Below are 16,372 nucleotides of genomic sequence, written 5' to 3'. Positions count from 1 at the left end.
AATTTTTCTATGTTTAAAGGTTTTCATTCTCAAGGAATAAATCTCAGAAAGGCAACATTCCATCAGCTGATTTTTTTTTACAGCGGTTGTTAATCACTTTGTTTATTTTGCATTCATCCAAGATATATGTCTTTCTCTGAAATAAGAGGTCAAGAAGACATTAACATTTCAAAGTCCTTTGAGAGATGTGTTACCAAAGTGTAAATTATATCCTATTAGACCAGCCTTATTGAACATGAATAAATTACAAAGAAATGAGTGTCTTGAATAGAGCAAAGATATTATTAAAAAGAAATCTGAATTTAAAGAGTTTGAATATATTTAAAATTTTGAATATGCTTGCTTTTCCTGAATTAGTGTTCAGTTTTGAGGCAGTTGGGCAAAGAAAGGTACTCAGTCTGGAAATATTCACGTGCTAGTAACAGCCGTGTTTCTCTCATCATGGATTAGAACACTATAAATGTTCTGAGATTTTACATATATCAGAGGCAAACATAGCCATATTTTTTCCTAGAAATGAATATAAGCCATTAGATGGTTTTGAAATCATAATCACTGCTCCCATAAATTGCTAAATTAGATGAAATATTTATATCCTTGTTATTCAAAAAAAGTGAATTTTCAACATTCAACTGCTGAGTAATGGCTGTTTGTGCAATGTTTCCACTAAGATAAATGAAAGTTTTACTCCTTGCTACTCATTTAAAACTCCTTTGCATTTTTACACAAGAGCCCATTTTTCATTACCAGGAAAGGTATGCAATTTGAACCATGCTACTTTTTATTCACAGTAAATCAATATGTGTCATAAGAGCAGAAAAGAAAGTAATATTACTCGCTATCATTGGACCTTCCCTTAGAGCAAGTCCTAGAAGACATTGCCAGGTTGGGTTGCTATAGCAACAGAGCTCTGATACCTCTCTTGCTTGGCTTGTTATAGTGAGTTGATTTCTACCACACAGATATAACCCTGAAGAATTTTTATGGTAAAGAAGAAATTACAAAGAATCAACAGCAATGTGTGTGACTTTTCCATTGATCTGCGATGATTTAATTCAGAACTAGTATAATGACTCTATGACATTTCAAAGCCCTTTGCTGACTTCCAATTAAATTATACATTGCCTTTTCTTTAGGCTTCTGAAGTAGTCAGATTTCTTAAAATGTGAAGGAAAAAAAAATACCCAGACCCTTTAGAGTGTTAGCATGAAACCTGATATGGTTTTACCCAACTATGAAAATCTGCTATTAAAATGTCTTGAAATAATATTAATCCACTTAAAAATATCAACAATTAGTAAGAAGACTCAAGAAGACTACACTGGCAATATAAAAAATTATCTTTTGACTTCTTCTAAAAAGATATCAAGACAGAAAATAATATATCTTATTTTCTTATATAGGCCATATAAGCCGTTTTGAAGAGTGTCTGACATATAAGTAAATGCTTAATAAATATTGTTATAATTTTATTACTATCACAATACAGTCAAGCAAACAAATTATATTCTTTTCCTTACATTACATAGCACTATTGATTATGCAATTGTAATGCCCTTTGTATTCTGAATATATGTAAAGTAAAAATGATATAAGGAATACACTACTATACAGCTGAGCCTTAAACATATTGTAAAAAGTTGCAAGTCCTTTTTAGAGGACTAACTACACTTGTGAATAAAAATCTGCATCTAATGGACATGCCATAGGGAAGCTGCTTGGAATGGAGTGTGTTATGCGTTTGGGAGTCAGGACCTAGATTTTGTGTATCATACTATTTACTTGAGACCTTAACCTAAGTCTTTGTCTTTTTACCTGTAACAAAAGGATAAAAACATTTTCCCAGCTGAGTGGTAGAGGATTCAGTGAGACAATGTATATAAAGCACCTGTTACAATGCCTGGCACAAATGATACTTTTAAAATTTTAGCTGCCTTTCCTTTAAAGTTTTCCAGTCATTTCCTTGAATCATAATTTCCAAATGGAACTTATAGGTAAAACTGAGTATAAATTCAGTATTTCTTAGAAGTACTTTGATATACATGGATTTTAATTCTGGAAAATGTAGAAAACTTTCATTTCAATATAATTCTATGTTACAAACTATTTTTTAATTGATTTGATTGATAATGTCTTTCCCAAAGTATGTTTTCATGACCCCCTAGCCCAGGATAAAGCTCTGGGGGGAAAAAAAAAAAAAGGTGGCAGAGGGACCATTTCTACAGTCAGATACATTTGGAAAATGCTACATAATACATCTCATTCTAGTGATTAATAGATCACATTAGTATATTCAACCCTCCAAGAAATCCCAGATAATCCCAGATAAATAAATCAGTATTGCTTAGTGGTAAAGAGTGTAAATTCAGGAGTTACGCTTTTGAACCTCACTTTCATCACTTATTCCCTTATAACCTGGGAAGTTACTCAACCTCTATGTTTCTCAGCTGTAAAATGGGAAGGGCAACAGTGCTTCCCACACTGCAATGAGAGGTTAAAGTGAGATATATCACGCCTGCTCAGACAGAGGCTGAGTCAATTATCAATAATAAGAGTTATTAAAGAAGCCTGTTTAAACCCATTATTATGACCCTTCTTCTTTATGAATAATATTTTTGAACATCTTCCGGAACTATAATTCCTTGGAACACGCTTTGAACAATGCTAAAATTAGGGTAGTGGTAAATTGTAATTAAGTAAAAAATTATTCATCATATCAGTGCCCAAAGCAAGTAGCACCAAAAAAGTCAGCTACTTTACAACATGTGACCCCAGTGGCTTGCTCTCATGCTTCTACTATCAGAACACTAGAGCAACTGTGTTAAGTGTAAAGATCTTACCCCCATGGATGTTCTATTCATTAGAGCCATTTACACCCATTTCATGCATTATCACAGATCAATTTATTGTATAATATTAGATTATTTGCATGTCACTAAAAATTGAGCCTTAAAGGAAAGAGATATCAAATGATTAAAGCCTTAATGACTAGGAGAGAGAAAACTAAGCATATGGGTTACTCATAGGGTCTGCAAAGAGAAGGGACATTATTAAGATGTTTACACATTTCCTAGTGCTAACGGAAAACAACTTGAGTGAGTTTTCAAAATGGAGAAATAAAATAGTAAAGAACAATAAGGAAAGGTGAGAGGTTCATCCCAGGAAAAATATGGTACAAGTTCACAACAAAATGCAAAGCCCTCCTTGGTCTAGACAACACCATGGCTCCAATGAACTTCCTTACCCTTGTCCAGAAGATCGGAAGCTTAGGCAAAGGACCAGAAAAATGAGCAGTCAGCTAATTAATCTGACACCTTTTAGAAATCCTTTTATTTATTCTCACATTTGCAACTGTATCAGGTTGCTGACTTCTCTTCTTTTAAGGAGTTCTTATTTTTCATTATCAGAAATAAATGCAAAACAAAAAAATAATTCACTCATAATTTAATGACCTCTGAAAATTAAAAACCATTTTCAATTATTCCTGTTCACTTCAAGTTTTAATCATAATTATATATCATTTCTACACGGGTATTTTTATATGTAAACACAATTTCAAAGTCTGGGTTTTTTTCCACTTAACATTATATCTTCAGTTTTTTTCTCACAACAATACAGAGAAGTCTTCAAAACGATCATTCCTGGTACCTGAATGGTTATATTCTTCCATGATCAAACATGCAGGTGATTTCCAATTGTGCTGTTATATTGATACAACAAATCTCTTCCTTCACATAGTTAGTTCTTTCTTTTAGATTAGTGGTTTCAAACTTTAGTATGCATCAGAATCACCTAGAAGGCTTGTTAAAGCACAGGTGTCTGGACCCCACCCTCAGAGCTTCTGATTCAATAGGTCTGGGGTGAGCCCCAGGAATTTGCATTTCTAACAAGTTCCCAGGTTTTTCTGGGAACCACTTTTAAAAATTACTGTTAGATTATTTACATGGAATATTATCATTGTTGCATTGGGGTTGACAAATCAAATAGTATAGACATTTTCATGGCATCTAACACATATTTCTGAAAACCTTCCTACAAGCTTATTCAGCTTTATATTGTCAAGTGACTTCTCAATACTTGAAGCCCGGGTAGATACCAACTAACTGAATGAACAAAAGAACAAAGGAAAATTCTTACTTCTCTCGTCCTCAAAATCATAACATTAGGCTGAGATTCATCTATTTACATTTCAAAGATACACAGCATGGCTAAATAGTAATATCTAAATCTCTGTTACTACAGACATCAGCAAGGAGGTTTTTATCATCACTCAAAAGTCAGTGAAAAATAGCTGTTATATTTAAACCTTGGAAGAGAGTAAATCTGTATCTGTACCACACAGTTAGAAATTAGCTGCATTTAGCTTTGTCCACCACATAGTTCGAAAGCAGTGTTGTTCATTGGAAGGTGCAGGGCAAAAATCTGGCTATGAGAAATTGTGTTTGATAAACTAGAAACAAGAAAATTCCCACTTTAGCAGGGGATTATTAGCGTATTTGCCTAAAAGCCACTGTCAGAAATCTTGGAGGTTTCCCCTTGTACTAAAGGATTCTTTATATTACATATAATACATATAATATATTCTTTATATTCTTTATATTGAGATTACTCCTTCACCTTTAAATGGAGACCTGTGCATATAAACAAACATGTCTACATGAGAATATAGATGCATCTACATAAGTAACATTAGATAGCCATGTATGCAAAGTATCTATTCATACATTGGCTTCTAGAAACCCACAGATAAAACATATGCTTAACAAAGATATCATCTGCAGAAATGTCTTCTGGACTCTTTCTCTGTAATCTGCACACATTCTTAATTTTTTCATTCTTTTGTGTTGTTATTGTGTTGATTTGAATGCATAATGAGAAAATGTGTTCATATATATGATAACCATAAAACCATACATAAGTCAAGTCATTGGGTGTTGTCAACAAACTTTGGAATTTGGTTAGACATAAAATTGTTAACTCTGGCTCACGTTAAGAAGAGTAAATCAGGAGTAATTGTGTTAGATAGAGACTTATTAATAGAATCATGTATTTATGACTTTCTAAGGGATAGTGTTTTCTATGTCAGTGTTTTTTGGTGATTGTGCTCTTTTTATTTTATTTTTTTTTAAACAGTAAGCAATTTATTATAATGTTAAAAATAAACCTGCCATACAAATCAGGCTTTGCATTCCTAGGTATTTACCCAACAGAAATTAAAGCATATGTCCATACAAAGATTTACACATAAATGTTCATAGCAGCTCTATTTGTAATAATCTCTAACTGGAAACAACCCAAATGTCTAATTGATATAAGTGAATGAATGGACAAATTTTAGTGTATCCATATAATGGAATGCTACTTAGCAATAACAATAAATTATTAACACAGGCAACAACATTGATGAATCTTAAAATAATTATGCTTAGTGAAAAAAGCCAGAAAATAGAGTGTATACTGTAGAATCCCATTTATATATATATATATAAATCTTGATAAAATGCAAACTAGTGTGCTCTCTTTAACTAAAAGTAAGTCAACATTCTTAATAGCTTGAAAGGACCCTAAATTGTTTTTTTGCATGGATAGGTTCATTATGACCACAGGAAGACACGGCTGCTCTCAGGACGGACAGAAAACTAGGAGACAGATGCTAAGATACCATATGTATTTCATTTTATGAAATAATATGCATAAATGTATCCACTTACTATGTACTATGTCGTAAATATGACTATATTTGGAAGCCTTAGCAAAGAGGACAAAGTTTAAAATATGCCAATGTTAAAAATGCAAACTTAAGAAACCCAGAACAGCAATGCAGATACCATGAGGCGATCATTCCCCTAGTGTGTCTGAGAATTTGACCAAAGGCACTCTCTACTTAATTCGGGTGTTCAAAGAAACTTAAAGTTAAGATTTTAGCAGCAACAACCATCTAACTATCATTTGAAAATCAATACCTCTGACTTTTTTTGACTAATAACTGCCAGTTCCTTATAATGTGTTAGTGCAGAATGACAATCAATTAAATATAGCCCCTGCCACAAATCCAAAAGTACTGGCCAAAGTATGCACACATCAATGAGACATTTCTAGTTCATCCATTCAGTGCAGAGAAAAAAATAGGGAAAAATGTGTGTTGAAAGGTGCATATGGCCTGCCTGTGAAATTTCAATTCCTGAACTCCAGGGAATGAGAGGTAAAAAGTCTCTAGGGATAACCAGATACAAGAAAAGTTTTGGTAGAATCCCTTTACTCCATCAGGGTAGAAATGGACCCCTGACAAGCCGAAAGATAAGAATTGAAATGAAAATATATTAATGGATATTTTCCTTTTTTGACAAATAGTTTCTTTTGCAATTTAGGCAGTAATAGATACTTTCTTTTAAAAAATTTAAGATTTAAAAAAATGGGTCAATTTTAAAGTGAAATCTACTGTAAAAAATAGTACAAATTTTAAAAAAAATTTTTTATTGTGGTAAAAGTCACATAATATAAAACATACTAGTTTAACCATATGTAACTGTACAGTTCAGTGGCACTAAGTACATAAAAAAATAAATAAAATAAAATAAAATAAAATAAAAAAGAAAAGCTGATGGAGCCTGAACTAAGGCTGTGGCTTTGGAGAAGAGGTAATTAGAATGGTTGCTTCACTCGAAACTGATGAGATCACAAGAAGGTAGGAGGGTTTAAAGAAAGAACCAAAGGAGAACAATAAAAGAAAGTGTTGTCATTCCACAGGCAAGGTCATGCTCCTCTGAGATCTTTAGTCCTTTGTTGGGGGAAATGACTGAATGCGCCCTTTGGTTATACAAATGTAAAATAAAGGTATGGTCTCTCCACCAAATGGGGAAGTTTCCACCAAAAAAAAAAGAAAAAAAGTACAAATTATATGTGGATGGAGCAAAATGAGAAAAAGTGAATGACTAAAATTCACTAAAACACTATTTTAAAACATCTATCACAGCAACATGATGCTATAACTTGCTGGGGCAATCAGTGAATAACCACATTACAGTCAGTTCTCTTACAGCAGGCTCGCCTGGAACTATAGAAGCATGAAACTGCACATTATGTTCTACTCTGGTAACTGATATTAAATTCAAATGCTATCACTAAGGAATTTGATGCAATTTTCTTCAGTAAAGTGAGTCTCAATTCCTTTATAAACAATACATGCATAGATTTCACCAAAAGGAAACTATTTACTGAAAAGAAAAATGGAACATCAAAAAATATTTTAAATGTTAAATATGATACATTTATGTTATTCACAAATATAGACATCAAATTCTTTGACAGTTGACTAAATATGGAAGACCAGATACAAATAAATGTATGTAATATATATTTTTGCCTAAAGATATTAGGTTACATTAGAGGGAAAAACATCTAATTTATTAATCATGTGTTTTGTCAACACTTCCATTATAAAAAAGAATAATTGTTTAAATAAATTAAAAAACCCTATGTTTTGAGTCTAAGCTCCAGGGCTTAATAGTCTCAAGAAGCCTGAGCTTCAGTTGAGAAAGGCCAACTTAGTAAAATTTAAACACATCTGTGGAGGTACTACTAAATCACCATTTATTAATGTGTTAAAGCAAAAGCAGGCTGGTTGGCTAAAATAAACATGTATGTTATCCTTGTAACAAAGAACAATAAGTGATGACTGGGCCAATTGTCTACTCTAGGGAGGCCATTCTCCTAAACTGGTTCTCAAGCCCCTAATAATAACATATCATTATATCCCTTTCATTACCTTTCCAAAGCAAAATAGCAATTATTACCTGAACATTTTTTTTAGATCAATAAACACTGACCTAATGTTAGATTAAAATACAAAATGATTGACATTATTTTTGAAGGCTAATTATAATTAAACTTTTCTTTAAATTACACCTTGTAGAGCCTTAAAAAATTGTCGTACAAATAACTTTCAGTCAAAAGTGGTCATTAAAAAGAAAACTTTACACTGGAAAAAATTTCTACTGGGTCATCACTGATTTGAGTATGCTAAGAATGTTCACTGATTGTATTAGATGTACACATTCAAATTATTCAGCTCTACAAAATAAAATAAAAAGGAAAATATTTTAACTTATTCAAATGACAAGACAATACAGCTTCTCAGAGTCGTAACCTCTATTCTTTAGGAAATGACTAAAAATAAGATAGAAGGACTCATTAATTGCAGATTTCTAGGAGTATATCAGTGCTTTATTTTTCACTTTCTTAATTTTGAAAAGAAGAATTCTTGGTCTCAGGAAAAGCAACAAATGTATTTTGAGAGATTAAATTCTCTTGATTATTAACAAAACAGATCACAGCCTGAAATGTTACTTTATTGAGCCAATAATTACAGTCAAGAATTGTTCATGACATCTAGTCAGATTTTTAATTAGGATGATTGTAAAATGGATAGAGGCCACCAAATCATTCATTGGCACAGGCCCACGTTTCTTTATTCTAACCCAGAAAACCAGTAAAAAAATGGCAGTCATCATTTAACCATGCCGTTGTAATGAGTTTTGACTCTCCTCACTCTGGTTTACAACCCAAACTTTTTGAAAAGTCATGTTCAAATAATTTGAAAGTTATCAGGACCTATAGGTTAATCATTTCCCAAACTTGAGATATGGAAAACCAGGGCAGAATACTGTTTTTATTACCCATTGAGGTGGATTTTCTTCCTTTGAAACTAAATGCATAGACAAAAAAGGAATTTGTTTTCTCTTCTTTTCCTCATTCTATTTGATTTCCATGATCTGTTTGGGGTATACGTTTGTGTATACATAAAAAAAGATAAAGTTCTATTTATTTAGCCCTCAGTGATAATTATGTATGATAATAAAAAATTTTCATACCTCATGTCTTCAAATCCAATTGTAAGCACCATAAGGGAAGTTCCTGTTGAGTTACTGGTCGTATTTTCCCTGTAACCTGCAATTTAAGTCCTGTATATGCTCTGAAAGGTCAAGCTGTCAAGTGAAAAGTAAAACTTTACCCTAATGAAGAGGATCTTTTCTCCCACTCGGTATCTTCCTTGCGAGAGCCTCTCCACACAGAACTTGCTCGGGCATTTGCAAGGAGGATCTTCAGAAATCCGTTTCACCTGAAATAGAAGAGCAGGCAAGTTCATTCTCCTTAATCAGGTTGCCTTTAGATTAATTTGTTCCACGGGTTCAAAGGCCCCTGAACCATGAATGCTTTTCAATTTGTTCTATATCAGACTATGGACATGATGTGAGCATAGACATATCACATTAAGTCTTAACTATGTAAAGGTCAGGCCCTGAAGGCACTTTGTGAAGGCCAATAGCTGCACTAAGGCATAAGCTGGATGATGACAATGATAATGATGCTGGAGGATAATCACAAGCAAACCAACTGGTAGTGTAGGGATGACGAGCTGGGTTCTCATGTTTAGAGGATTAAAAAGATCATGTACATTGGATTGTCAAGATAAATATATTGAGAACTCGAATACAAGGCACGTTAACATAGTCTATTATGATGAGGAAACATATAGACATAGTCTATATGTTTCCTCATCATAACTTTAATATTAATTTTACCCATTTTCAAAATAAATGAGAATTTTAAAATTATTATTATTTAAAAATGAGACTATTTAACCTTATTTTGAACCCTGAGACTTTCTTTAAGGAGTCATCTCTAATTCATCCAGACTAATCCAGCAATTCACTCCTCAGTAATTCCCACCTGCCAAAACCTATTTCTGTAGCAGTATCTTACAATTTATATGTATTTTATAGAATCCATGTCTGAATATCAGATTTTCCCTATTTTATCTATCTCTGTACTCTTTACAAAACACATACACTAAATGATAAGTGCATAATGCTTATAAATAGTTGTGACTATTAAAGACAATGTATAGTCCATGATTTTAGGAATAAGGTTTATTTATTTATGTTTTCCTTGGTTGGGAACCTGCCATGCTGTGTCTCATAACTGTCCTCTCTTCAACTAACCAACAAGCCAAACAACCCAAAAGAATAATATGTTGTGTTCTGAGTCAAAATTTCCATAGAAGACAGATCTAAATAACGTACAGCCTACATTTGAGAAGCTAGACAGAACAAATTTAAATTCTCAAGGGACTGGCTTGGACACCCCTCACCCAAATTCTTGCCTCCACAAAGATATGATTCCTAGAGTTTTGTCATCAAAGCAATTCAATCATTTCATCAAATAATTCAATGTCTGACTTCAATCAGTCTTCCACTAAGAAAAAACTGTGGGAAGAGTCACGCAGGAACTCACTTGCCTGTTGGAGTAAAGGACTTAAGCATCTTGGTTTCCCTAGAATAAGCAAGGTTCCAGAAAGTATGGAAGCATAAGACACTAGAGGGGAAAGCTAGAAAGACTGGGGGAATCCTGAAGCAAAACTTATATTAAGATAAGTTTGGATAAATAAATAAATAATAAATGGATAAATAAGCACAGGGACCTAAAAAGGACACAGGAGGGAATTAGTGTGACAGATTAAGACTGGATTCAAAGAATTTTAGAGATGGCTTTCATTGAAAAAGTGAGGGAACTGTCTAACATCGTTATGTGAGTGATTAGGCCCATGTCTTTGAGTTCTGGATTTTCCATACCATATGATACTTGGGCCATAGATATATCCACCCACTCCCCCAGTATTAGTAGAATCCTATCCCTAGGGATTCCCTTCTATAATGCAGACCCACATTCTGGGGTGGGGGTGAGGTCACAGGACCAATGAATGTGTGTTGTCGTAAGTGTTGTAAGTGTTCCTCTACGTGTATCTCCTTCAATATGTATTTATAGACATGCTTTAAAAATATAAATGTGAGGAGATATGGGGATACATGTATATGTGTAGCTGATTCACTTTGTTATACAGCAGAAACCAGCATACCATTGTAAAGCAATTATACTCCAAAAAAGATGTTAAAAAATAAATAAATGCTAAAAAAATATAAATGTGTGTGTGTATATATATATATAAATTGTATTTATCGCATACCATAGCTAGAAGCAGTACAGTTTTCCTTAGCACCACAATAATTCCATGAGAAAAGAAGGAAAGGAGGGAGGGAGGGAGGGAGAAGGACTTTGGCCGCCCTGAAAAAAAATCCTACAGTCAGCATCATAAAAGCACATGGCCCAGACTTTAGGAGAGTCATGCCTGGCACAGCTTTACCACGATGTAGTAACTGAGCAGACAGTAAATTGGTGTTCAAGTGGTTCCTCTGCTAAGAAATGACAATTACAAGTATGGATGGAAAGTATTTCCATCTTGAAGTGTTTTTAGACAAAATACAGAAACTATTGGTACCAAATGAAATAAAATACAAGAAACACTTTCTCAAGTGGCCTGTCCTTCTCTAATGCCTTCCTAAGCTTTGAAAATATACTTGTTTTTTAAGATCAAGGGCTTTTGTGTGGCTGTGTGAGAGCTGGAAGCAGAAATGGAAGAGACAAGGCCAGGCTGTGGGGAGTTAAGTAAACAGTGACTGATGACATCTTGCTTCTTACATTACCTTAGGGTAAGTCAGTCTGGCAGGTGTTCTGGTTTTGGCCAGGAACCCAGCCAGCTTTCTGTTGAAATGGGATTTCAAGAGGAGCCTGATTACTCAGAATTATACTATCTCTCATCCCCAGACTGAGGAAGTTGATGGAGAAGAGGAAGAAAGTAAGAATGGCTTCTTAGAACTGTATTCAACTCATTGTGTGGGAACAGGCTGAACACGAGGGCACTAAACCTGACCCCATCATTTTATCACAGCTGAATCACTCTATCAGGACATCAGGGGAATATATTAATCCGAATGGACTCCACTGTGTTTCTCTTACGATGTCTGGCTTGATTAAAGAAGGTGGGATGTACTATCCACATAAAAGGTCACCTATTTTGTTTTTCAATTTTCCACAGTTCTCCTAAGTAGCAAACAAAGAAATGTGAGGACACATTGAAAGTTTCAAAACTGGCAGTTATTGTTGAAACTGTTCACTGGAATATGACATCTTAGCACAGGTCTGCATCTCTTTTTCTTTTTCCTTTACTCTTTTCTCCATTTTTTTTTTTTTTACTCCCCTTCTTTATTCTCCTTTTTTTTTCTCTTTTTTTTTTGATGTAAATAATAACTTTGCCAGAGTAGAAATAGCCAATAGTATTAACTAAACACAGGAACTTTGCAAGCAATATTTTATATCCCTATTCTAAAGAACATGTTGGAGTATATGAATTTCAACTCCCCAATGGCTATATATGCCTCATATGCAGTGAAGCAGTTGCCATAGGAACTATTTCCTTTTTATATCTGACGTATGAAGCTCTGATTTAAGCCATTAGTGAGGTTCATATGTTTTTTCTCTCTGTTCCACTGTCCCTGAAATAAAACACTCAGTGAAAAACTATCACTTAAACAGAATGCAAATATTTCAATGCAATTTCCCCAGTGTAGAATGAAGAAGACTGTAAGAGGCTTCTGTGGCCAAATAAGCATGGAAAACTCCAGGTTAAACAAGATCTTATTATGGAACTCACTAGTGCCTTTGATATGCCAGAATGCATTGCCAAACTCTAGGTAGGGACTATAGTAAGTTGTATTTCTCAAACTAACCTAACCATGGAATTCTTTTTCCACGGGTCATCTGGTGGTGTGAGTGTTTGATTAAACATTCGAACTAGCATGAGAAATGCTAGTTTGAAGGCTGTGAACATAGTATTCTAGCTGGCAACAGTATAGAAATATCTGCTTAGAACATTTCCTACGTTCAATGAAAACCCCTTCACTATACAGATGGTTATGTTCCCAAACCCTGACAAACTTTAAAGCTTCTCTGAAACCCCCTTCATTGTCTCCAGCTAAGAGAACAGAACTTGGAGTAGGGAAGAACAACCACAGAATGACAGTCTTGCTATTTTGAAGAGAGTCCCTATCCCATCTACCTCTTCTGAACTGGAGTATAAGTAAAACTTTTCCAAACTCCCTTTCATCGTTGTTTCACCACCTTCTCCCTCCTGTCCTTCTTCTCCCCTTCTCAAGGATGAGGGATGGCCACATGTGAGACAAGCTGGTGAAGAAAGGGAACCATTCTAACTACTTTTCCCAGGCTCATGGAAATGGTTTCAAGGGGCAACATCTCCTCGCTCTGCAAAGCTACAGCAGAGCTGAGAAGTGCACATATTTCCAGAGCACATGGCCATTCCAGATAAATAGAAAAAGGGAGAATCTTTTTTAAACTTTGATTGCCCACATTAATAATTTATCCAATAAGCATGGTGCTAGATATAGCTGAATAAAATATGGTCCTTGTCTTTGAGAGCAAGGACCATACCTAGAGAAGAATAGGTATGTATGCCCAATAAGGTAAACACTTCATTAAATATATAAAAGTACTTGAGGTACCAAGGACAAATTTGTCAGTTTTACCTGGGATGAGAGATGCCAAGAAAGGCTTTCTATGGAAGGCCACACAACCTGAATTTTAGAAGATGAAAAGGTGTCTAAAAGTAGATTTCAAAGATGAGCAGTGTGAGGAAGCCAAGTGAGGAAAAACACAGGGTATAAAAAATCCTTGGGAGTCTGGGATTAGAGTATAGGTTTACAATAGATACATCAAAATGCAAGAATGAATCCATAGGGCAAAAAGTCTGGGAAAGACAAAATGGGCCACAACATGGAGGGCTTATGTGACACATACCTGAGTCTGGGCTTTACCCTGGATATTATAGAGCCCCTATACAATTTTAATCAATTCTGAGTTGCGTTTAGGTTGATCATTCTGGTAGCAATAAAGTTCATGGAGAAGAATTTCAAGAACAGAGTGGTCAACAGTGTCAAACACCAGAAAGTGGTCTCAAAATTTGAGGACTAAAACATTCATTTGATTCAGTAATTCATTCATTAGGAGGTTAAGGGTCAGACCTCTGACTCTAATGCATTAAAGGAAGTGAATGGAGGTAACAGCTGAGAGGAAAAGGACTAAGATCAAGCATAGTAACCCCAGAAAAACACTTTTATGAGAGAAAGACTAAAAGGAAGATCTTACTCTAAAGTAAGTCTAATGGAGAAAGTATAATTGAGAGAGAAGAAAAAATTGTTCTCATCAATATATAAATAATGTGCCATTATCTACTATTAGCACAATGTTATTCAATTACCTTACAAAATAAAAATGAAACAGCAGGATTCAAGACATGTGACTGATCCTTAAAAACATTCCTGTGATTTTAAAATCCTTTTAGGTGTATTATATTAAAATGCCCTGCCTATCCTTTCATTTCTGAGTGGATTGGACAAAGGAAAACTAAATTAAACTGGTATTGGATAAGATATCTTGATGGGCTAAGTTTATGTGTGCTACCCTTAGCAGAAATGGGAATTCTCAATCGTTCAGACAAATTGTTATATTTCTGCTCATTTAAATCTGCAATATAGGTTATAGTGTCACATGGAAGACAGAAAAGATGGGGGAATCTTTCTTTCTGCATCCTTTCAGCACCAATCAGCCATTTCCCCTGTTCTTTTCAGCTCAGACCCTTGGGAAGGAAGCTCTCAGCTACAGGCTAGCTGTCCTTTTCAATCCTGCCTATTCCTTATAACTGGCATTATGGTTGGTGCTAGTTTCTAAGAACTCTCCTTGTGTATGTGAGACATACTTCAGTCTGACATCCCCGCGGTTTCCATTTTTTATAAAACCCATAGGTTTTTGACATTTACGCTCAAAACATATGTGCTGGGAAGTAAATGCACACACATGACACACTACTTAAGAGACAACAGAAGTAGCCAGAGAATTTTATTTCATCCTGTTTACTGTTACACCCAGAATCTGTTTTCTGTAATTATGAGGGTATAATGAAAATATTTCCTAATCTGCCAAAGACGGTGACTCAAGGACTCTGAGGGACGGTGACCTCAGAGAGTTAGACAAAATTAGGTTGGAATCTAAGCTCCTCTCTTCCTCTCAGCAGGTAATTCAACTTCAAGTCTCAGGTTCCTCAATAAGAAACCCGCCCTAAAGATAACAAGAGCACTTGAAGAATACTGGCAGAACCCGGCCCATAGCAGGCAGTCAGTAAAGGGCAGTTATCTTCTCCATGGTATTTTGCTTTTCCTTCTTTAAAAATCCTCAAGTCCCATGCCTCAGGCTTCTTATCAGTGAATAAGGAAACAGGAACCAATAGTATCAAGGCTTAAGTGTTTTCAAAGACAATGTTCAGCAGGTTGACTTATTATCCTAAAATTTTAGATACTACTCAGCAGAATTAAGTGACGCTTTATTTTAAATAAGTGGCTCAGTTTTGAATCTCAGAATGAATTGCAGGACTATAAACTTCCTCATAGGATTTTAAAATAAATTTCAATAACATTGGAATAGGTAAAGGTTAGACTGATAGAAGATTGTACAGAATGAATTTTGAAGTTCAAAAAAGACCAAGTGTTGATAAGAAACTTGACCAATTTCACTTACTGCATCATCCAGTAAGTTTCCTGTACTCTTTTTTCCAGAAGACTTTGATGAAGGAGAAGGTGAAGGAGAAGGGGCAGAGAGTGTTTCTTCCTGTTCAATTTCTTTTTCCAATTTTATCAAACCAGGAGGCTCCACACCATACCTTTTTAAAAGACACCACATCAATACACATGCGTAAGTTGTAATAACGATACACTAGCCGTATGTTGCATTCAATTATACCATAGGACCAAATTGCTGACTTTTCAAAACAACATTAACTTTTCTCTGGCATTGAAATAGCATGTTCTTAAATTGGCACCCTTTTAAGCAGGGAAAAACACACACACCCCCATACATACATACATATATATTTATAGTTACATATACATACGCATATATGTTTACATCTATATATGAACATATAAATGAATAGATGCATAACATACTAAAAATAAAATACTCCATATAATATATTAATGAGTCAATAACATGAATTACCATATTAATTTAGTCTTCAGCTTTCAGATTTACTAGCTTTAATGATATCAATGCTATAATTGAACTCCTATTTTGAATATAAGCTTGTTAAAAATGGAAATAAAATCAGAGAGTCAGAGTCAAGTTGAAAACAGCAATTTCCCCAAATAAATGTCCTTAAATGAATTAACAGAGAAGAAATTCACTCTTACTTGTATATCTTTATGGACCCAGAACAAGGTAGAATGGGTAATACAGTACATTGGTTATGCTTTTAAGAACAACATAATGAAAGCATGTACAGTATTACTGAGAAAGAAAATGAATAAAGAAACAAAAATAATTTAGAATAACAATATGTTCAAAATTATGTGTTGTAAATTATAAATGCCACAGCAGTTCAAAGACAGAGATGTAGTTGTTAACAGCATTC

General features: G+C 34.4%; 1 protein-coding gene across 1 annotated transcript in view; it reads right to left on the bottom strand.

Moving 5' to 3' along the window:
• Nucleotides 1–16,372, bottom strand: part of GAS2 (growth arrest specific 2) — a 159,521-nt gene that overhangs the window by 42,490 nt on the left and 100,659 nt on the right. Inside the window, exons 6-7 of the mRNA XM_061203152.1 lie at nucleotides 15,481–15,622; nucleotides 9,011–9,118 (exon numbers count right to left, since the gene is read on the bottom strand). Coding sequence (XP_061059135.1) covers nucleotides 9,011–9,118; nucleotides 15,481–15,622 — 250 coding nt within the window. The remainder of the gene's footprint in view (nucleotides 1–9,010; nucleotides 9,119–15,480; nucleotides 15,623–16,372) is intronic.

This window comes from Eubalaena glacialis, chromosome 10, assembly GCF_028564815.1.
Source record: "Eubalaena glacialis isolate mEubGla1 chromosome 10, mEubGla1.1.hap2.+ XY, whole genome shotgun sequence".
Lineage (NCBI taxonomy): Eukaryota > Metazoa > Chordata > Mammalia > Artiodactyla > Balaenidae > Eubalaena > Eubalaena glacialis.
Note: the sequence above shows the minus strand (reverse complement) of the source record. Positions and strands in the feature narration are given on the sequence as shown.